The following is a 24,166-nucleotide window of genomic DNA, read 5'->3' on the forward strand; positions in this document are numbered from 1 at the left end:
TATATATATAGGTATATAAATATGTAGAAAAAAAACGAAACATACGGCAACTCTTAAGTGTATTATGGTCAAGAGTTGATATAATATTTCTACGGCACGTGTTAAATAAATCAAAAAGAAATTAAAAATATTATTAATTTATTCCATCAATTTTAAGTTTACTGGCACAACTATCTAGCTCTCCCTGACTATCAATTGACAAATCGCAATATTGCATAGAATTAGAATATTGGTACTATTAAAAAAAAAACAATATTTTAATTTTTTTTGTATGTATGTACTAAACGATTTTATTTAAATTAAAATATGGTTAAAAGTTAAATAAATTATAATCTATTTTATGATAATTAAGTGATACAATATATAATTGAAGATAAACATGTTGTTATAATGTTTTTTTCTAATTTTTTAAACAAAATAAAATAAAAAGAGTTGGATAGTGAAATTATCGTGTCGATATCATATTCAGTTCAGTTTTGAATATAATTCTCTGAGGAAAGATCCGCAAATAAATTACGTCAAAAGTTTATAGAACTTGGTTGATATATTATCTTTCATTTTCAAAATATAACAATACGCAAAAGCTCGCCTCTCCCTAATCGAAAACCTTTGGCAATTAACAGCTGGAGCTTTCGCCGCCCCACTTATTCGAATTGACCTACGTTCACAATACAATATCACTATGTACAGCTGACTATAAATATTTTATTATGTACAGTAAAAACTCGATTATACGGGACTAAGCGACAATGGAAATAACCCGGACAACGGAACATGGAACATTTGATTTTTGTTTTTATATAACGAACCAGTCTAAAATGAGTTGTTTTTAGAGTTGAGTTTTCATCACATGAAACGCTGGATATAGCAAGTAGTCGATATCTTAACTCTGAATGAGAATATCTGAAAATCGAAATGATTACTTATTTTAGTCTCTTCATTCATCCAATGCGACTCGATTTATTAAACACGGCTTCTGTATCTATTTCGCTATATTATTTCAGTATTGTGTAACTACCATTTAAAATTGCATTATTTATCTATAATATACTTATATCACCGTTTGTTATATTCAAAACTCACTCTTGGTACGACCTTTGAAAATCCATTTCTAGACAATATTAAAATTTTAAGCTGTGACAGCGAACAAACCTAACAATATTTTTTTTTAAATCTCGGTGAACCCGTATATGGCTAATACGTACATATTATTAAGGTCGGTATGGGCAAAAGCAACACAAACATGCTTTACTTTCAGTATATACATTATTTATATATATTTTAATGAGTTTGATTTAATGTAATATCTATCACGTAAATATGCAGCCAAGCTACACTTTTAAATTCTTGATTGTTTAATTAATGGCAAGCTGACGTGAATATTTTAATATTTTTCATGTTTTACTCAATATTAAAAAAAGATGACGATCTGTAATACCCACTATTTGAGGCTACAGATCACTGGGCTGCGTAAATATGGTACGGAAGTCCAAAGAGCTGCGTAGATAATATGCAGTCTGAATCACCGATGTCGGGATAATTAACAATCGCATAAGTTCTGTATAATCGAGTTCATATCGTAAATTCGCTCTACCAAATCGAAAATAACCCTCCCTATTATAATAATTAGTCGAAACAATTTCCCCTCGCAGCGTCGAGGGCGTCTGCGCAGGTCGGCGCCGACCCTTCCTTGCTCAGCCTTCGATGTGTCAGTCATTAGAGCTCAGGCCTTCGCTAGCTGCCCACCAGTTCTATCTGTCGGTATTTCTTGCGCAGGTTGGAGACGGGGTCTCTGAAGAGAACCGGGTCCAGGCGGACGCGGCTGCGGACCAGCGGCATGTAGCCGAATACCGCCGCGAACGTGTTCAGGCACGACTGCCGCTGAATGAAGTGGTCTGGATCATTCCACGGTGATCTGTGGATTAAAGAGAAAAACAAATCGTTATTTTCCAATCATTATAAGATTATCCCGACGAGTAATCATTAAGGCGAGTTATGCACGCATCCCTTTAAACTGATGTGGCTTGACTGGACTAAGAGAATTTTAAGAAATTTCGGCTAAAGCAAGTGGAAAGTGTCAGGGCTGGATTGTCTAGGTTGAAAAATGTATTTGTACTCTTTGCACATTGGTGGTACGGTGGAAATTTGTAACGCTACTGTTTGACGTCTTGCGAATCGAGTGAAACTTCTTTCAGCTGATTGGCTGTCTAACCACTTCAATGTTTTTGAGAGTTCGAACACTTTCTGACAAACCGACCAAGTAGTCAAATTCAAACGGCATTCTGTATCAAACAGGTTGCAACTGTCAAACTCACCCCCCCTAATGCACTCTGGTAACCCATTGGCGTACCTTGTATAAATATATCTTAAAACACTCCTTAAATTTGAATATATTCCTTTATTGCGTGGGACACCCTACTCATTTATGTTTATTAAATACCAGAAAAATAATTTATTCATTGAACCAAAAGTGTTTTTCCATACGAACAATTTATTATTAATCCAACAGGTAAAATACAGATAAATACATAATTTATATTAGAAAATAATTTTACAAGAGCGTAACCTCATATGTCAGCGGTCCATTACAGATTACAGCGCCTTTCAAGAGTACTCCGTGTATTTTACGAGACGTCTTACATGAAATTTAGCCAAGTTATGGAATATGTTATCGGGCCTCGAGCATTTACTTATTTACGGTGCGGGGGGGAGTGCAAACTTTCCGTGTTTTGGTTAAATTTGGTGTATTCTGGCCTTAGGCTCGAAGCTAATGGGGCGGCCCGATATCGAAGAGGAGTTACTCCAAAGCGGACGGAAGTTTATTATTGAGATAAAACATTCCCGCGGAAACCTAAGGCGTGTAATTTCGCAATCAAATAAGCAAGACAACAACAACGAAAGCCATTGAAGATTACCACCTACTCCCATAGACCATGAAAAGATCCCCGTTCTCAAATTACCACACACGGGGCTTTGTTCGCATACAAAGAAAACTTGAAAGATAAATATATTTATAAAGTAGGTACGCTAGTGTGTCCGTGAGATACAGTACTTAGGAGTAACAAACACAGCTACGTATTTCAATAAATACTAGTAAATATATAATAGGGCGTTCCTATAGACTCTATAGAGCAGTGGTTCCCAAAGTTGACTGGGATCCGACCCATCTAACAAAAATTTCCAATCTTGGGACCCACCTCTTAGCTGTCTTAGAAGAGGGCATAAATATTGGTAAAGCTCAGATTCCCTAGTGGCGAGTCGTGGAACTACTTAATGCTGTCTTATTTGTTCTAATTGAAATAAAAAAAATATTTTTTATAAGTGTTACCAATATGAATGAAAGACTGTTGAAATAATTAACACAGCTTAAATAAAAAAAAAATATTACTTAAATACCTACACCTACAGGGTTTTTTTTACAAAGTTATTTCAATGGGAAGGATGTATTTGTTTCTTATTTTTCTTCATTACAGTTTTAGCATCAACTTCGACTTTAGTTACTTTTAATCCTAGTTTTAGATATGCAGGGCCATATTTTCTCACAACTTTCCGTCGCTTGGTTTCATGCGAACTCGTTGAGGGAGTTCGGAAGTCAGACTCTTTGCCACTTTTGTCACATAAAAGATCTTCTATATTTTCATCACTTTGTTCACAATTCAACCACTTTTCCATTTTTGTATATATTGTATATTTGTATTGTATATTTTTGTATTTTGTTTTGTATATTTGTTATTATTTTATCACAATATTTTCCGTAACTTAAGTTTATTTCAATTTTTAGGAATTATAAATAGCTGAATGAAATATCAAATTTATCACTTCCTATTTTTTTAATTCATGTATACAGTGGCGAGGGCCCACTCAATATTCGCTCGGGACCCACTGGTGGGTCGCGACCCATAGTTTGGGAAACCATGCTATAGAGTATAGACTATAGAGCCTAATCAAATTAATTCCACATCAAGTAAATCTATACATTCTCTACATTTTAAATACAAGGAATAGATACATTCTAATGGATTCAAGCTCTGTACTATTCCATTTGAATCGTTTTTTGCGACCCGGGTTTCGCCTTGCGGCATCTTCAGGCACCGTGTACACTCACCAATGGTAAACACACACTGACAACGAACACTCTGAACTCTAACTTATATAATAAATCAATACAATAAAGTAGGTAAAAACTCCATTACCTACCTATCAAGTCAAACCCGGGTAGCAAAAAACGACTCAAATGGAATAGTACAAAGTTTGAATCCATTAGAATTTAAATGCAAATTCCATCAAGTACCGTCAGTCGATAGTATTAATAGAATAGATAAATAATTGTTAGAATTTATTTATCATAAAATTTGATATTAAAATGAATTCCGTAAATTTCATCAATACGAAAACCTACTCCATTAATCCAAATATTTAGCTTATTTTATTGTAGTATTTCCTGATGTAAATTCTCTTCATTAACTGCAGGACAGCACATTTCCCTGTCTTCTTCATATACATACTCCTCCATGTCGCACATCGACATTAATTGATGTAGTCCACTCATCTCACCTCGAAGTTTTTCACGTGTACTTCAAAACACACGTGACTCATTTATCATCGTTGGCAATCTTTGCAATGAATGTTAAATTTTCAATTGAACTGAGGAAAACTCTCAAGAAACTTGGAAATATTTGTTTGGTTGTGAATATACTCCGTGATTTTTTAATTCCTTAAAGTGATACGCAATTCGCTCCAAGGCTCTACCATCGCTATTGTATAAATTAACCTCCCGATGTTTTCAACTATTACAATTATTAGTATTCAATCATAATATATACAGCGTTTATTATTTCAGTATGAAAGTAAATAATGAACGCAATGAAACAAGTCCATGAGTATTGGGGCTCGTACAATTTTAGCTCAATATGATTATGACATTCAAAGAATATGGAAGCGGGTTCTCTTGTGACCCTAAAACTTTATGGTGGAAAAATCTGCCAGCAGGTAAAGGAAATACGTTTTTAATTGGACGTAACGTAACGGAATTACGTCCCTACATTTTTTTAAAGGGGTGTGTTGATTTTGTCAAAGGCCCACTTGCATATATATACATAATCTTACAATGGAGACAGGTATCTTTCCGGAAACGTGGAAGATGTCGAAGGTTACTCCAATCCATAAGAGTGGTACAGAGTCATCCATCAGTGGAGAATTACAGGCCGGTAACTGTTCTCTCTGCACCAGCAAAAGTTCTTGAGATGATCATGCACAACATGATTTCTCCAAAAATTGAGTCATTTATAATAAATGAACAGCATGGATTTAGAGCAGGCCGATCAACGGAAACTAACCTGATGGTATTTACCGATTATGTGTCATCGGCACTGGATAGAGGCCACCAGGTTGACTGTTTTTACAATGACATCTCGAAAGAATTTGACAAGGTCGATCATGACATGCTGATGGAAAAACTCCAACTTATCGGATTGTCGGATCGATTTTTGAAGCTATTCGGGAGTTATTTTAGGAACCGTCAACAATACGTATCGTACGGCCTTTATCAGTCACAGACCTTTTACACATTTTCTGGCGTCCCTTAGGGCTCAAACTTAGGACCGTTGCTGTTCACAATTTTTATAAATTACATAGCATTGGTAATAAAAAATGCTATGTTTTTATTGTTCGCTGATGACTTGAAACTCTTTTTGGAAGTTGTCACCTTGGACGATTGTCGTCAGCTCCAACTTGATATAGATACTATTATATTAGATTGGGACAGGCGTAACAAACTAGAATACAATATTGATAAATGCAATCTTTTGTCGTTTACCAGAGCCTCAAAAGTGTTGTTTTTCCAATACTCGATGCATGGTAGAGTTCTGTCACGAATATCATCTGTAAGGGATCTTGGCATTACATTTGAGAGTAAACTGACATTTATTAGCCATATAGTTACCATTTGTAACAAGGCGCTTAAAATGTTGGGCTTCGTCATGCGTACTTCCCGGGTCTTTTCGGATGTTACGGTATTAAAACTTTTATTTAATTCTATAGTTCGAAGCAGACTTGAAAGTGGGTCTATTGTTTGGGCACCGCATCAGTTGAAGTATGGCCTTATGGTGGAGAGGGTTCAAAAGAAATTCTTGAGACTCCTTTACTTGAGGTTGTATGGATTACTATCCGTGGCTTTATCCAACTGACTTTCTCTTAGGCATGCTTACATACTGCAGTCTGCAATTTAGAAGGAATCTTTATTTAGCTACGTATTTTTTTCGACTTATACGAGGTATAAATGAGAACTCTGCCATTCTGGGCACTGTTGACCCGTGTGTCCCTGATAACTATCTTAGAAATAGAGAGCATCAGTTGTTTATTCTCCCAAGGTGCAGAACCAACCTGCCACTGGTAATGCAAATTGGGAGGCCGATAACTATGTTCAACGAAATTGCTTCGGGTGTTGATATATTCCACCTACGTGAGGATGAGTATAGGTGGACGTTGTTTTATAAATTCTTAAAATAAGGTCTGCTTAACTCATCTGGTGTTCTTCCTTGTACATATCTTATTTATATAATACTGTTTTATATTTCTTTGTTTATAAATGTCATGTTGTGAACGTCTTAAACTTATAATTTGTAATGTCCACAATATGTTTAAAAAATAAATTGAAATTGAAAATACCCAAAGTTCGTGTCGTACAAGACAAGCATCATCATCATCCTGAATTTATCAACTGCTGGATGAAGGTCTCTCTGAGCTGATTCCACTTCTCTCGGTTCTGTGCATTGCGTTGTCACGTATTTCCGCAGAACTTTATAGTTCCATCGATCCAGCTGCCTCTAAGTCTATCTTGCGGACGTTTTGTACCTCTTGGATACCACTGGATGACTAAATTTGTCCAACGATTGTCTCTATATTAGGATAGAATTATGTTACGGGAGCCTTGTCATGTTGCTATTTAGATGGGCAACAGTTGTCAATTTAGCTCATTCAACCATTTAAATAATTCATGCCATTCATGGTATAATAATTAATATCTACTAGATCAGGACGCAACGCTCGAAATAGAAAATTTTACGAACCGAAACGCTTAATAATCTTTTGTATATATATATAAGTCTGTGAATTGATTTTTTTTCCCAGTCAAATACCTACCTACCTTGAACGGATAAATGCAATAAGTCTTTATACTTCTGACAAGAATATCTACTGAAGATTAAAACAGGTAAATATTTCTTAATGTACTGTCAAAAATATGCCCGCGTTGATGTACTGGTCACCTAGTGTGAGATTATGTTTTAATCTTTTATATAACAATCTTCTTTTTGCTACGAGAAGAAGCGATGGTCCGGAGGATTTCACGGGCCGCAACTATATTTCGGCCCATTTTAAGTCCTTATTAAAATATCCTGGTAGCAGATGACAAAGCTAGAGGATGGCACAATACGAAGAATTAAAATATCTTCTTGGAAAATAGGCATAGCTGAAGGTTGCGTAGACTTAAGTAAATCTTCTCTTTCAACCTACATATTACAGATGATTTCACTGGCATTCTCATTAATATTATAGATATATACGAGTATTATGAAAACAACATTATCAGCTCAATTAATCCAGAACTTTCCGCAAACAACAATCTCAACACTACGGCAGTGACAAGTAATATTATTACAACACTAATTAAAGTATTAGTGGGTTGTTGGGATAATGGCCCCAATCTAGGGGTAGTAACCAGGGCAGTACCCTGCCCTTGCTTGCTCACTTGCGCGAAGCAGAACCGTCTGGATTTACTTGGCAATAAACACCATCCAAAGTTGCTAACTTACCTCGACTTAGTTAGGCGTGTCTTGATCGTATTTTAAATGGTTTCGTTCTGGGCCACTGCCTTTTTTCCATAAACTTATTACCTGATATATGACGTATTACTATGTAGGGATTATTGTAGGTTGCCGATATTGGCCTTCTAAGGATAGGCGCGTATCTTAGGTACTTCATTTGCATTTCTTCCAAAGTCATAACACATTGAAATAGGTGTAATGGTTTTTGTATAATTTCAAGTAGGTAGTTACCCATAATACGTAATTATATATATATATATATATATTTATATTAGTGAAAGACAAACCTCGCTCCAGCCGTCTGCGGCGGTTCCTTGTATTGTTTCCTCTGGGTAAGTTTGATGGGCGGGCGGCGCGTTACATGCGCTACTAGACAGTTCATGAGGATATCCTCGCAGTTGTGTGCCTGTGCGACGGCCTTTAGCAGCAGAGGGGGCAGCCAACGCGAGTACAGTGCGTGGTAGTAACGGTGGTAGATTGCGGCACCTGTCAACACGATCGAGTACTCGTTCGTCCACTTCGAAGTGTAGCCCCACGCGTTCTGAAACAAAAAAAAAATATACGTTATTTTTTTAATAGTCATTATTTTATTATTTTCGGATTGCTTAGAGTTGAGACTGCTAATAATTGTAACACCATTGATGCTTTCGAAGACCATATCCCATTCGCGTAAACCGGTTAAAAATAATCTAAGATTGTGTTTTTTATGAATGGTTTATACGTCATAACGGCTACTTACGGAGCCGAACCTCTTCCCGTCCCACACTATATACGACGTGTCGGCAGAACGTTGTCTCACAGTCCACTACATGCCGACACTGATGTAATGACCAAAGAAATCAACCTTTACATAGAAACACATTTTGACAGTAACACGTCGAATTTGTCAATGTGATATTGTTGTCATTCACAAAACACTTGTAATTGAATGTACCTACTCTCGCATTTTTTTGGTAGAACAATCATCCACATGTCACATGTAATAAATTTTATTCGACATGGGGCACACGTACATTAGCAAAATGCTACATCGTCGCATGTGCAGAAGCTGCTTTTTCATTCGTTTCAGCTATGCACGTGATGTCACTGTCCTTGAATGGTCTCGCCTATGCGCACTGAAGAGGGTTGCAACATTGCCGACTTTTTTTAATTTATGACCATATCCCAGTCGAGACGATTTTCTACGTGCGACAGGGCCTAAATATAACAATGTAATTTAAATAATGAAATTTATCAGATTTTTATTTAATTTGCTGTCAGATCGTAAAATATTGAATCCATGAGATGAGTGGTAAATAAAAAAACATTTTAAACGTTGATTAAACAAATAACAAAAAAATACTGTCGATAGATTTGAATATTTTGGTAGAATAGGTAGTTTGAAAATATGAAGACAATATTAAGAAGACAATATTAAGAAAATATTCGACAGATGCGAAAAAAATATTGAGTTTCGTGGAAAAGTCGATTTTTAAATTGCGATATCTTTGAACATTTTATTGTGATAATCTAACGACCTTCGCGAATGTAAACAAAGCAAAACGGTCTACGCGTAAAATACACGTATTTTTTTCAAATTTAATAGCGTAAGCAAAAGCGATTATCATATCGGAGAAGTTCGCTTCTACAATAATTACGATCACGATAGATATTGTAGAGAATTTTAAAGAATAGGGATTCCGAACGCGCTAAGGGATAATTAACGTTAATCAAGTGGGGGTATCAAGTTAATAAAGATTTTGTGCGAACCTCGGGGGGGGGGAGGGGGGGGGGGAGGGGGGGGCGAAAAATGGGCGAAACCAGGCGTGCGTAGGGTGATAAATAAATATTAAATATCTTGTGATTACTTAAATTTCGCCTTGATAATAATTACAACTTGTAAAATATTACCGTAATAAATTTGAAACAGATGGCAACAAGTACCCACTTTTAAGCGGAGGATAACTTGGATCCTAACGATATTGGGTTACATAACCGTTCCCGAAACAAAGTTACTTAAAGGACACTTTCTTCGCTCTTCTGGGAAACAGAAATTGCTAATACGCGAAAACATTCGGTACATATTTCTCGGTTTGTTTGCACAAATAAATCAAACGTTATAAGTACCCACTGAAAACGAACGACTTAATCGTATACGTATTTTTGTTTTGTTGGCCTCAGTTGTTTCCTCGCAGTAAAACAATCTCTGTTTCTCATTTCGAAGGTAGCAAAGGTTTCAATCCCACAGCTGCATCAAAGTCCCCGTCCTATTCTTTACTCACTTTAGTGTATGGATATATTTTCGAGCGACCATCTCTCTGAGGCGGCCTTGGGGCGAAATGAAATGTTTAGTAATTAAATAAAGAACATTTATTTGAAGGAAAAAAACACAATGTCACATACAGACGAATCGTGTAATATGTACCTATCACATAGTGTAGGGTGACGACCAGGGAACTCAGAAATAATGGAAACTGAAATACACAACGGGTAAGGCGATAGCAGGTAACCGACTCGAATAAGGAAGAATCCGGGTTAAACTTATACACGTGTTAAGAATACGTTTTACGTCGAATACTAAAAACCGCTCTCGGTTTATGCATTTACGCTCATTTAATGTTGGTGTATTATTACACACACTATTGCACGTGCATAATGCGTGCTTCATTTTCGTAAGACACTCACACATTCAAAAGCCTGCTTCACCATGCGGCGTATTGAATATTGCCTATCGGTATTCTATTTATTATCTGTTCTGTGGTGACGACATACTCGTTAAAGAGGATTTGTTATAAACTAGGTAAGTACCTCATTAGGTTAAAGAAGGGTTACAACACTAGCAAAGAGTTCCCGTAGGACGGAGGTATACGATTATAAAAAATAAATAAAAATAGTAACGACGCACGTCTACATAGTATCAATCGACTGAATACGATTTTACGAAGTGTGGCATTAGTAATGGTTACAAAAAATATTAGTTACAATTACATAACCAGTGATTTCATAAGTAACGCCGGTGTCTCATGTTGTAACTTCATTACTAACGGATATAATAATAAGTCAGCACACATTACAATATGTGGAAATTGAATTATGGTTATTATGTCACGGTTAGTAATCATAATCGCTTAGTAATTCATGTTTAAACGTAAACCAAAAATATTTAAATTAATAAATACATACGCATGTGTATTCTTTTTAATACTACAACAAGTCATGAGGCCCAATGACGGTAGTGTAGTGAAACCATAGCCCCCACATCCTGAAGCGGGCCCCCAAGCCACAATATTTGATGGCCCCCCAACCTATCACTCAGGTTAAGGGGAGTGTAATGTTCTATAGTAGTGTTTCCCAAATGATACTGCGCGGAACTCCGTAAATTTTTTAATGTGAAAATGAAAATAAAGGGTTATTCCGTGTTTAGCGATTTTTGGTATTTTAAATAAATCAGCTTGAATGCACTCAGTATCATATTATGAAGCACTGATGGCGGCCCCTTTTTGTGATAGCCAAGTTACATGTGACCCTTCGCCATGTCATTTTTATTAGTCAGGAAACACACTAAAAGTACATAATTATAAAATAAATTTCTATCCATCTTACAGCACTTTTTTTACTATTAGAGCTTATAAATTTACGGTGTGTTTATCTCACTTAATTGGTTGACCTGCTACTCCTGGGCCCTCCTTAGCTCGGGCCCCCAGGCTAGAGCTCTGTCAGCCCCCCCTTTATGGGGGCCATGAGTGAAACAGTAGTATAATTTGTAATATACGTGAAACAATCATAATGAATATTGATATGTGTAGGTACTTTAACTCATCAACAGTCAGACTCTGCTACAGTGTGAAGGGAATTGGGTCAATATTAAAAATAACTATGTAGAATCGAGTAAGTAGTTTTACAAATTACTTCCTTTAAAGCATTTTCAAGCTCCAAGGTAATATTGTAATGGAAAAAAATGTAAGAACATTTTCACACATAAAACAAAACAATATGATTGTTGGTGGATACATTACAAGCAAGTTTACCTAGTACAACACATGTATGTTTTTTATATAAAATTTCGGAGTCCTCTCTAAAAATGCCAATCATAATAAATTTTACGAGATTTTTCATAGCTTACGGTATAAAAGTAAATCTCCGACGTGAAATTGAGATTCAAGTACAAGAAATTCACTGTGTACATTTCAGAGACTATAATACTGTGGAGAAGCGAATGTCAACCAACTATGTAAGTGAGTGATCGACAAACTTGGTTACACACGAAAATATTATCATCATCATTAGCCGGGTTCGATACAATGCTGGACAAAGGTCTCCCCTAACTCCTTTCGCTCATTAGTTTTTCACTACCATGTACATCCACCAGACTTTATAAGTTCGTCTGTCCGGCTGGTGTTAGGCCGTCCTTGTGGTCGTTTAGTGCCCTTTTCACTCGCCGAACGACAATAAAACGTTATAAAAATAAAGTTGGTCTTATTTTCATATCAATAAAAAAAAATGCTACAATTTTAGACGTGTAGGTCAATAATTATGAATTTATCAAGAAACAAACGCTAGAAAGCAAACACATAGTAAAAGCCGAATTATTTAATCAATCGTTTTTAGTTTTTCGATTTCAAAGAGAAAGTTGAAATTTATATAATATTTCACGTAAGTTATCAAAGTACGATTGTTATATTTTGGATTTTAATGAAAAATAATAAATGCTTTTAATAATATTTCAGTTAGAAAAATTATTGAATGTGAGAGTGTAGTGAATAAAAAATTATCTTTTGCATTTCGTACTACGCTAATCAATGTTAGAAACTGGCGTAGCGTTGGTCATTCAATCTGCGAACATGGAGTACTAACACATTATATCGATACTGTTATATAAAATCATAATTACACTTTCGTCCACTCAGGAATGAGTTTTTGAAATCGGTATAAATTATCACAGGTGTGAGATGTCGGTCTCTTTTCAGTGGGCATTGCTATATTTTGATCAATCGATTGTTCGTAATTCCACCGTATATACCTGTCAGCTGTTAAGATTCGACATAAATTGTGCACACTAAACTTTGACAGTCATACGAATTTGTTTTCATTGAACTCATAATACAATTTGCAGATGGTGCTGGTTAGTTTTTAAAATTAAAACAAAACCGATCCACAAAAATAGTACACACTTTTTCAGTTATACTTACTTGTTATCGTTGAATTAAGGGGGGACATGCTCGTCGAAGGTCAAAATTGAGTTTTTATTATATTTTCAAACCATGATCCTGGACACTCCTTAAACGTTGTAGATAATCTATTTATATAATTTTGAAGCCTTATTATCCTTTATAATTATTTTAAACATTTGATGACTGCATAAAGTATTTTTGTTACATAAAATAGTATTCTTTTAAACCTCTCGCTCTAATGTTTTAGAATATAATCATATTTCGGTACATAACTGTGCAGTGGTGTTAAGATTTTTTATATTTATTAATTTTTAGACGCATTTATAAAACCATTAGTATAATTTATTACGAGATAATTTTTGTAAAATATTCACGATAAAAAAATATATTGATAATCTCTGTGATCCCAAATTTGACAAGAATTAGGCATTTTATTATTCAAAAAATCGGCAAGATTAACACATTTGAAGATGATTCTAAAGATACTCATTATAAGCTATGTCTTTGACCATTCAAGTGTGATAAAGATCTTATGAATAATGATTGCTTTATAATAATTATTGACCTAAGAATAAGGTAGTGTTTTTTTGAAATACGCCATTTCTTTTGTCATTCCCCAGCGGTTAAGCTACAACATACGGCCGTAGCCATAAATTGACAAACTATAATTGAAATAGGGAGTAAAATGATATTGACGCGCGTGTTTGAACATGTACCGTTTAAAAAAAAATTAAAAAAAATTCGGTTAGGTACATGTTCAAACACGCGCGTTAACATAATTTTACTCCCTACTTTAATTATAGTTTGTCAATTTATGGCTACGGCCGTATGTTGTAGCTTAACCACTGGGGAATGATAAAAGAAATGGCGTATTTCAAAAAAACACTACCTTATTCTTAGGTCAATAATTATTATAAAGCAATCATTATTCATAAGATCTTTATCACACTTGAATGGTCAAAGACATAGCTTATAATAAGTATCTTTAGAATCATCTTCAAATGTGTTAATCTTGCCGATTTTTTGAATAATAAAATGCCTAATTCTTGTCAAATTTGGGATCACAGAGATTATCAATATGTTTTTTTATCGTGAATATTTTACAAAAATTATCTCGTAATAAATTATACTAATGGTTTTATAAATGCATCTAAAAATTAATAAATGTAAAAAATCTTAACACCACTGCACAGTTATGTACCGAAATATGACTATATTCTAAAACATTAGAGCGAGAGGTTTAAAAGAATACTATTTTATGTAACAAAAATACTTTATGCAGTCATCAAATGTTTAAAATAACTATAAAGGATAATAAGGCTTCAAAATTATATAAATAGATTATCTACAACGTTTAAGGAGTGTCCAGGATCATGGTTTGAAAATACAACAAAAACTCAATTTTGACCTTCGACGAGCATGTCCCCCCTTAAGAATACATAATTATTACAAATGATGTTGATTAGTTTTTAAATTCACTAAGCCCTGCCTAACCAAACCAAATATAAATAGATAAAAATAGTCTTCTATCTATAAAATATATTTTGACTATTATTATCTACTATGGCTTGGATTATGTAGGGCTTAATTGAATGTTATAAACTAACACAATATTGTAGTCACACAAGTTGTAGTCTTATTTCAATGAAAACAAATACGTTTGACTGACAAAGTATAATGTGCACTATTTATGTCTAATCTTAACAGCCCACCTCCACCCTTTGCCAGTGGTATATACATATAAAGATAGATTTGATTGTCTCAGGAATAATACATCTCACAATAAATAAATAAGAACCGGAATGGCGATACGTGGAATTGGCTCTATTTATACGACATGTGCTTTGTTTATTTAACTAGCATTATCAAGTATGAAAACCAATCCTATAGTGTTATATGAGTATGGTGAGTTAGGAGGTAGCTTACTCACCAGATGAATGTTTTAATCAAAGTCGAACTAAATCGATTAGTTGGTTGACGATATGACTACATAGGCCCGGCCTGATCGGAGTACCAAAGATGTCTGAAGATATATATGCATCAATAAAATAAGAGTAGATACTCGTAAATATGGTATTGGTATTAAATATTGTTTCTTAAATAAACAGACAGGCGTAAAATAGTAAAAAGATTTGAATATAAAATGTTTACCATGGCTGAAAAGAAGTAGTCGGATTTGTATACAATGAAAAGTTTATTACTGAATCTTGAATACTTTGTGACTCTTTGTGAGTATGACGAAGCACTCGCGTTGTACTTCTGAATTTATTTATATGAAAATATTATGTATTCTATCCACTTGAATACCAATAAGAAATAAATGGCTGACGTATAACAAAGTCACCTTTTGTTAAAAGAAGGTATTATACTTTTAACGTTCTTAGAAACATTTATTTTTAAGATTATTTGGGTACTTTTATTATCCTATTGATACATTAGTGTCAAGTTATACTGTCTCAAAGAGTTAGCCACAGTGACGTAAACTATTCTAGATAGACGAATTTATCCCAAATTAAGTTTCAATAAAGTTCCTACGAGGGGACACAGAAATAAGGTAATTGGGTTGCCTTCTGAGTGAGGCTGTAGCAATGTTTACTTATCGAGTGTGGAGAAAGGTGGAATAAACATAAACACTTATTAAAGAATGTTATTTTAAACAGTTTCCTACGTCCGTATTATAATATACCCTCTGGCCTACTGATTAAGTTAGCTGTAAGTGACTTCGCATTGTAGGTTCATTTGACAAGAAATTCACTCTTCTACTATATAACTTCAGATTCACCCAATTAATAAATTGCATAATATGTACATGATTTTAACTGCAGATAATGCATATATATATATTACAAAAAGGTAGCAAAGGGCTAATAACCGAGAAGAGTGGATGGAGCTAGAGGAGGCCTTCATCCAGCAGTGGATCGACCCTGGCTGTTGATGATGGCATATGGAAAGATACGCCCTCATTAATTGTATGTAGGTTGTCAATAGCAATACATTGATCATTATTTTTAAGATGAACAAGTTAAGTTAAACAAAGCAACATCATACTTCAAACCAGAATGCGAGCACTGCCAATACAAAAAGATCATGAATTTATCACCGATACAAACAACCACATGTACAATCATTGGATTCTAAAATCGAACTGAGTTCAAAATTTTAAGATTATTTATATCCTTAGATTATTTATTTAGAGTCCTACTGTTTTGAACAATAATTGTAGATAAGGTAAATAATTGTGTAAATTATAAGATAAATATTATATAGATATATTATACACAGTCAAATGGCGTTGGTTTTACGGAATTGCCATTGTTTATAACATCATTAAGCTATTAAGAATCTCCATAAAATTCAATTATATATATATTTTTTACGATTTGTTGACTAATTAGAAAAAGCTGCCACAAATAAATTAAGTGGATTAAAATAATTTAATTAAAAAACGATAATCCACCTGCTCGCTAAAAATACGTCGAATAAAAAACTCTCATAATTGTATTAGGTCAAAATTAAAGAAACTCTGTTGTGGAAATTCGGCATAATAAAAAGCAATTTAAATATTACGATGCCTATAAATAATAAACGAGGAAATTGTATACAGGAACTCATTTCAATATGAATAAATCAAGTAGTTAGGAGATCATCCAAAAATCGTCCGAAATTTCTAATATAATATTATCAGTTCAGTCAATTAAACTATATGTATAACTATATTTTATATTCTTCAAACAATTACAAAAATTTTCACTGACTATTCACATTACGTTAATATATGGATAACATTTGCATTTGTTTGATATAAAGTAGGTACCCATTTTAAAACTTTATGCCTTTTCATGGATTTTTTTTCTTAACATCCTATATTACAAACTTTTATTTAAAAATATCAATGTTTCATGAGTAAAAGTATTTTCAATTACCACAAATTAAACTCGATCTTCAGCTAGAATCTTCGGGTCTAGGACGATTTGGCACCGCGAACTGGCCTCCGGTAATTGGCCGCCGGTACAATCGGACGCCGACCCAATTCGACACCGATCCAATTGGCCGCCGGGAGAATGGACGCCAATATTATAAAAATTGGGTAAGTAGGTACCTGTCAAGTAAGTACCTAAGTAGTTTTTCAATAAAACTACTGAAACATTTATACTTAGCAGATAACTCACTTAATATTTTGTTTGTAATTTCATACTATCTTAAAATACGCATTTATGCATAATAATATACATGTTTAAGCTTTATTATAATATTAAGTCGATAAAACGCTGAAATATAATGTTATTTTCATTCTAACATCTAACACTATTTTTAAAATTTGTTGTAAATATAAATAAGTAGGTACCATGTAGGATACACAATAAATTAATTGATTATGCACATCTTTAAGTTCTAACGAAGGAAGAATTATTTTCTTTTAATAAACATCATAATTATTCTCAATCCTTATTAAAAATGTGTCAAGCGCGAAATGTGTAAGGTAAAACTACTGAGAAGATGGAAGCATATTAAACTGACTTGCTTATTTACTCCAACAAATCGTAACGTACGTCTATTCCTTTGCGCATTTAATTCAACTGTGCGGCGTCCAATCAACGGCGGCCAATTGGGTCTATTAATTAGGGCTTGCACTATAGCTACAGGTCAGAATGAAGCATTTTTTTTTTATTACAACCTCTTATTAATGGTGATTCCAGTTTTTAGTATGTTTTTGGCGTATGGGAAGACTTATACAAACTGTATGCATCATGTAGTTACCACCGGTCACTGTGGTTAGTGATCATATTTGGGAAGCGTAAATGTAATTGTATTTGTAGTGGGCGTAATTGTAATTAGGCCAAAACTGGCTTCTAACGGTCATATAAACAGGAGTTGGCTGCAATTAATTGTAAAATGTAACAGACTACCCGCCGTGAAAAAAATGCTACCTCACGGGCCACAGCCACACGGCACCTCCGCCACGACGGCTTCAGGTGAAGAAGAAAGCCATCGCTGAGATATTAATTGTCACTTGCCGCTCACATGAAGTCGATAGACTAACGTTAACACCTAGTAATCTACTTGAATATTGTAAACTTTACCCTACTCTATCAGTAATCGTCTTCTGTAAAATATAAACCGCTCCCCCAACTAACTTCTTGATTATTGAATTCATCACTATTTAGCTTTAATAGGACATACGGGAATGTAAATACGGGACGGCATGTTTTAAGACGCCGTTTCATTTATGCCTATGCAAGAACATTATTTAGTTCGAGCATTTTTAGAATACATCATGAATACAAACTACCAATAAAACATAACCTTGCAGAGTGCCAAGACACTTTTACGTGGGTTAATAAAATTTCTTCAGCATTTTCACGACCGTGTCAACATATTTAGAGCCTTTTCGGTATTCGAATTAGATTATTTTTAACACTATCTAGATGATAAAATCGCTTAATAAAAATGTTACCACATTTTTGGACTATTTATTAACGAAATTTAAAATTACAATTTTTTGATAATCATTAACATAGGTACTATTATAAATTATGAATCAAATCAAAACGCGTCTTCAAAAATGCAAGGTGACCGATAGGAAGGCCTTGCTGATGAGACCATACATAACATTGAATAATATAATATGTATCTAAAATATACTTATAGCAAGCGGACCATAATTGAAGACCCGAGAATGAGAACAGGATATAAACCAAAAAGTCTAAAAACGGTTTTTAGGTAATTTCATATTAAAAAAAAACCTCTATCGATGAGTTCAAGAACGAGAGGTATAACGAACTCCTACTTTTACCACAAGATGGCAGTAGTGGTATCAAATTCAGCTAAAAACTAACTTCACTGAGAATGAGAAAGATATACAAACCATTTATATCTCGTTTTCATTCTAATTCGAACGTCAGTGAAAGTGAAGATATGTTCAAGAATATGGAAGATAGTGACTCTGAGTACATCTTAGAAAGTGCGGAAGAAGAACTTAGTACTCCTCGTCGTCCTAGGAAGACTAAAAAACAACCGGCGAAAATGTTGATCCCCAAAATGAATGAAAAATATTTTTGATACTCATATTAGGTATGTCACATTTGTACTTATGATAAAAAAACATTTATGAAAATAAATAAGCCGAAAAACCGAAATAATATTCATTTACTTCAAACACGCGCGTTAACATCATTTTACTCCCTACTTCAATTATAGTTTGTCAATTTATGGCTACGGCCGTATGTTGTAGCTTAACCACTGGGGAATGCCAAAAGAAATGGCGTATTTCAAAAAAAAACTACCTTATTCTTAGGTCAATAATTATTATAAAGCAATCAATATTCGTAGGATGTTTATCACACTTGAATGGTCAACGACATAACTTATAATTAGTATCTGTAGAAGTATCTTCAAATGTGTTAATCTTGCCGATCTTTTGAATAATAAAATGCCTAATTCTTGTAAAATTTTTGATCACAGAGATTATCAATATAATTTTTTATCGTAAATATTTTACTAAAATTATCTCGTCATTAATTAAACTAATGGTTTTATAAATAGGTTTAAAAATTAACAAATGTAAAAAATCTTAACATCACTGCACATTCATGTACCGAAATATGACTATATTCTAAAACATTAGAGCGAGAGGTTTAAAAGAATACTATTTTATGTAATAAAAATACTTTATGCAGTCATCAAATACTTAAAATAAATATAAAGGATAATAAGGCTTCAAAATTTTATATAAATAGATTATGTACAACGTTTAAGGAATGTCCAGGATCATGGTTTGAAAATACAAAAAAAACTCAATTTTGACCTACGACGAGCATGTCCCTCCTTAATTTAAACATATTTACGCAACACTCTTGGCAAGAATCATCAAGCTAATTAACTTTGTTTAAAATAAATAACTAGGGTTTTAAATATTAAGTTGTTATATTAATACTATCGACCGAGAATACTTGATGGAATTTCAATTTCAATTTCAATGGATTTAAGTTTTGTACTATTTTGTATGTTTTCTGCGTCTTATTAAGTTGTTTTTGAGAAGTACTACTTACGTAATTCATTAAATAATTCATTAGATGTAGAAAGAAGAAAGAGTGAGTAGAAACCTTGCATTTTTTTCGTTTAATTGAAGTTTCCTTTTAATATACATAGTAACTGTGAAATGAGAAGATAGAAAGTTTGTCACAGCACTCAGAAATAATTAAGTATATATATTATCCACTACTCCTTTGAAGAAATACAAAGTCGTTTGATGCCTAAGTTAAGGTATTTTACTGTTTCTTTGGAGGTGAAATATTTCCGTACCGTATTTATTCCGAGGGGGCAATTTTATTGTAATACGAGTCGCTACAAAATAAAATAAGACAAGGGGAAAGAAATGAAACAACGCCAGGTATGTGGGCAGTTGTTACCATAGGTGAACGATACATAAAATTGCAATAAAGAACAAAATAGGAGTACTCGTGGTTGGCCTGGACTAAACCGGCTGCAAGTTATGTCGTCGGTTTTTCCACCCAGCGCACAGTTTACGGTTTTGCCTATTAGAAAATCAGTATTTATTCAATTTAAACCCGATTTTGGTCTTGAAAAATGTTTTCATATAGGCAACGGGCCAATTTTTAAAAATATTTTTTGACCATTGTTCACCAAAACCCTCGATGTTGTAAACTGTCAAAAATAAAATGGAATTATTAATAGGATCTGCTTTAATGTATGGCATTTTAATAAACCGTGAAACCTTTCATTGAAATAGTAATCACATAGGAACTATTACAGATATTCTATGATGATAACCTTTTTACTATCTGTTAAGCAAAAAAAGCTTGAAAGTCCACTTTCATGTTCACTTACAAGAGTGTTTTGTCTATCCGGTAAATTTTTAATTTTATCACATCGGAGGTTTCAATACTTCAAAGATGTCCCACACTAATTAAAGATGGATTTTGAGTTCAACGATAAAATTTATGAAAAATACACACAAAACATTGAAAGTTGAGATAGCTTACATATTAATCTTTTAATAGTAACTGATTTGTGAACTTTTTCAACATTTTTTTTCAATTGCTCAAAATACAAAAACCAATATTTTAAACGTTTTTATAATTTCTAAGCTGGATTGTCACTTCATATTTTTAACATGTAAAAAATGTTTTTACGACATGTTTGCTCACAAGGTAAGATTTTTCTACATCTAAAAAAACCAAACATGCCTCTAAAAAATTAACAATTTTTCAGAATAAATTTTCAGAAATCATCAGAACTATATTAAAGATAATAGTTTCAAAATCGTTCACTGTAGAAAAGCAATCTTAGTATATTTTAGATTTTTTTTTATTTTAATTATTTATACAAATATATTACTTTAGTAATATCATTTTCATAAAAAAACAAACATACATACATGTTAAAACAACAGTGGTTAATATAATCTGGCGCGATCTCAACGAATCATAAATTCAAGAGAATTTCATTTTATAGGTGTCGTCGGTATGCGTCGGTATGCGTCGGTATGCGTCGGTATGTCTTCGGTGGATTGCGTTTTTCTTATGAGTATGATTTTGTTGATCGACATCTTTTTTTATATTCTTCCATGGCATGGCAATAAAAATCTTCATGCTAATAACGCTTCGGTATTCTTAAAAATAAAACTATATAGATGGTACGCCCGTGATATATTTAGGAGATTGGGTTTTACAATTTTGGACGGAATTTTTTGTGGATTTTTTTTTTTGACTAAATTAAACAAAATACAAAACATTTTTTAAATACCCAACAATATCGACTATTTGTAGCTGCCATAACGACGATGTACGTACAGTCACTTTCATGGTAGTGTATTATTATTGAGATTACTAAGTAAGCGATTATTTGCAATAAGATTTGTATGAATCTGGTCATGTTATTTGAATTGCTAGTTGATTTGTTCAACATAATTCTTCAATTGTACGAAATACGTGCTTTAGCATGTGCGTATGTTTAGCCTGTAGCAATTCGATAATACCTGAAGGTTTATTTGTAAATTTAAGTGGACTGTATGGATGGGATAAAATAAGAAATACGGGTTCGCGGACACAATATCTATAGACGACGAGAATTCCACCATAAGCACCAGCTTGTTGATGGCTTTTAAGAACGCCTGTAGTTACTATATGCGTAGCTGAAGGCGGGGCAAGGACTAACTAAATTTAAATCACTTTATTGATTCACATTTCCGGTCAGAGTGCGTACTTTTCAAGTCAATTGTGTATTACAAGACTAGGACTGTAAAAATTGGTTCGGTATAAATTGCCAAAGTTATTGTTATACAGACGTGAAGGTAAGAAAGAAGTACCTATAGATAGAGGGATTTGGTGAAACCACAATTGATACAATATGGCAATGCATATTGAAGAGGTGCCGCCACTACTAAGTACATCAATTTGTCATAACTAATGGCAATTCAACATCATATTTCCCATACACGTGAGAATCAGATGACGATTTATCTTTACAGATATTATGTATGAAATGAAAGAGGATACGGATATATATATAAGTAGGCATATGATATGTTTTAGATCCTCCGCAACGGAATTGACCATTAGGATAATCTTCAAAGACCTTAATAATACAAGACTAAAATAATTCACGGATTTTATCATCCAAGACGAATTCAAAACTGTAGAAAAAGAGCCAAAAACATCATAAATGCAGAATAGTTTGTCATGAATATTGCCCACACGTGAAATAATTCCCGGAATTCGGCTCGCTCGCGGAGCACCCCTGTCCGAGATTATGGCGCCGGCGTCGTTAACGGTGAAAGATAAGACGTCGGATTCGACCCTAAAGTGTGATGAACACCCCTGTCCGCCATTACGCGGCTACATTTTTGCAACGCCTCAAAAGTTTTTCGCAACGAAAATGTCGCACTAACGTCAGACGCAATATCATAAACGAAAGAAGAATATTACAAAAAATGGACTTCTCATTAAATTAAGATATGATATTATATTTCTTTCATTATTACACATAGGTAGGTAGCCAATTTATTTAAGACATCTATCTATATAATATATAATTACGTACGCTATATGAAATTATGCGAAAATCACTGAACCAATTTCAATAGTTTGTATTAGAGCTTGTATGAGAGACCTGGATTCCAAGAAATGTGAAAACATTAATTTATCACAACAAATGGGGCGAATTTTATTCATCAGGCGAGTGTTTTTACAATGTCCAGCGAAAACGACACAAATTTATATTAAGATTTTTTTACACGGAATAAAAAATTAAAAAAAGTGTGCTCGTATATAATACTTACATTTCTATTGACATTAGACAATCAATGGTGATTCGTTTGTTTTTTACAACGCTAAACACACATAGTGGAGTGAACAGTATAGCACTTGGATTGGAGCAATTGTTCCAACAAATCACTAATGTTTATTGTTAATACTTATACGTATAATACTGAAAATCTCTTGAACGGACAGCGTAAGTTATGTTGACATCTAAACTCAAATGCAACGGTAACAATACATAAGTAAAAAAGTATAGCATTTCCCACATTATTATGAAAATAAATATCAGCAGGATACTTGGCCTACGAGGTATATTTCTTATAAGGGTAGCTCCACTGAAGAAGCAGTCAATAGAGTAAAGATTGCATTGACAGTGGCCAATTTCAGATAGGGGATGGTACAAGAAGAACTAGTACCTACAGGTTTTTTGGAATGCCTACATAATTATTAATTAAAATACTAGTTTCTCATACCTTGCGTACGTAGAACCTGTAGAGGTCATGTCAGTGAAAAACATCAAAACATAATATGTTCAAGTAAGTTTGACGGAAAGATGATGTTGAAAAAACTCTTAATTTATGTAGATAACGCTTTTGTGTATAGTAATGACGCTGAAAACAATGATAATTAAAGCTAATAATTAAATTTACTGCAATATATTTCGTATAGCTGAATTTTAAGAAGCTTCTTCACGTACTCTGAAGATTTGTTTACCAGAGTAGCACTGACAAAAAAATCTTTCATTAGTATTATAAGGCTAAATTAAATGTTTCTCTTTATAAAAAATAACCAACACAATCGAACTCATCCCAAGCCACCCCCGGTATTAATCGGGCGTATTGTGAGACGAAATAGGTAACAAAAAGGGCGCCTGCAAGTTTTAAGCCTGGGAATGTTTTCAGAACAACTACTC

The 24,166-nt window shown here is 33.7% G+C and overlaps 1 protein-coding gene across 1 annotated transcript in view; it reads right to left on the reverse strand.

Moving 5' to 3' along the window:
• Nucleotides 1–416: 416 nt before the first annotated feature.
• ttv (exostosin glycosyltransferase 1 ttv) overlaps nucleotides 417–24,166 on the reverse strand; it is a 606,008-nt gene continuing 582,258 nt past the window's right edge. Inside the window, exons 7-8 of the mRNA XM_085947763.1 lie at nucleotides 8,111–8,364; nucleotides 417–1,915 (exon numbers count right to left, since the gene is read on the reverse strand). Coding sequence (XP_085803889.1) covers nucleotides 1,735–1,915; nucleotides 8,111–8,364 — 435 coding nt within the window. The 3' untranslated portion in view covers nucleotides 417–1,734. The remainder of the gene's footprint in view (nucleotides 1,916–8,110; nucleotides 8,365–24,166) is intronic.

This window comes from Rhyacophila brunnea, unplaced genomic scaffold, assembly GCF_057557595.1.
Source record: "Rhyacophila brunnea isolate RB1 unplaced genomic scaffold, BYU_Rbru_1.0 scaffold_2, whole genome shotgun sequence".
NCBI lineage: Eukaryota > Metazoa > Arthropoda > Insecta > Trichoptera > Rhyacophilidae > Rhyacophila > Rhyacophila brunnea.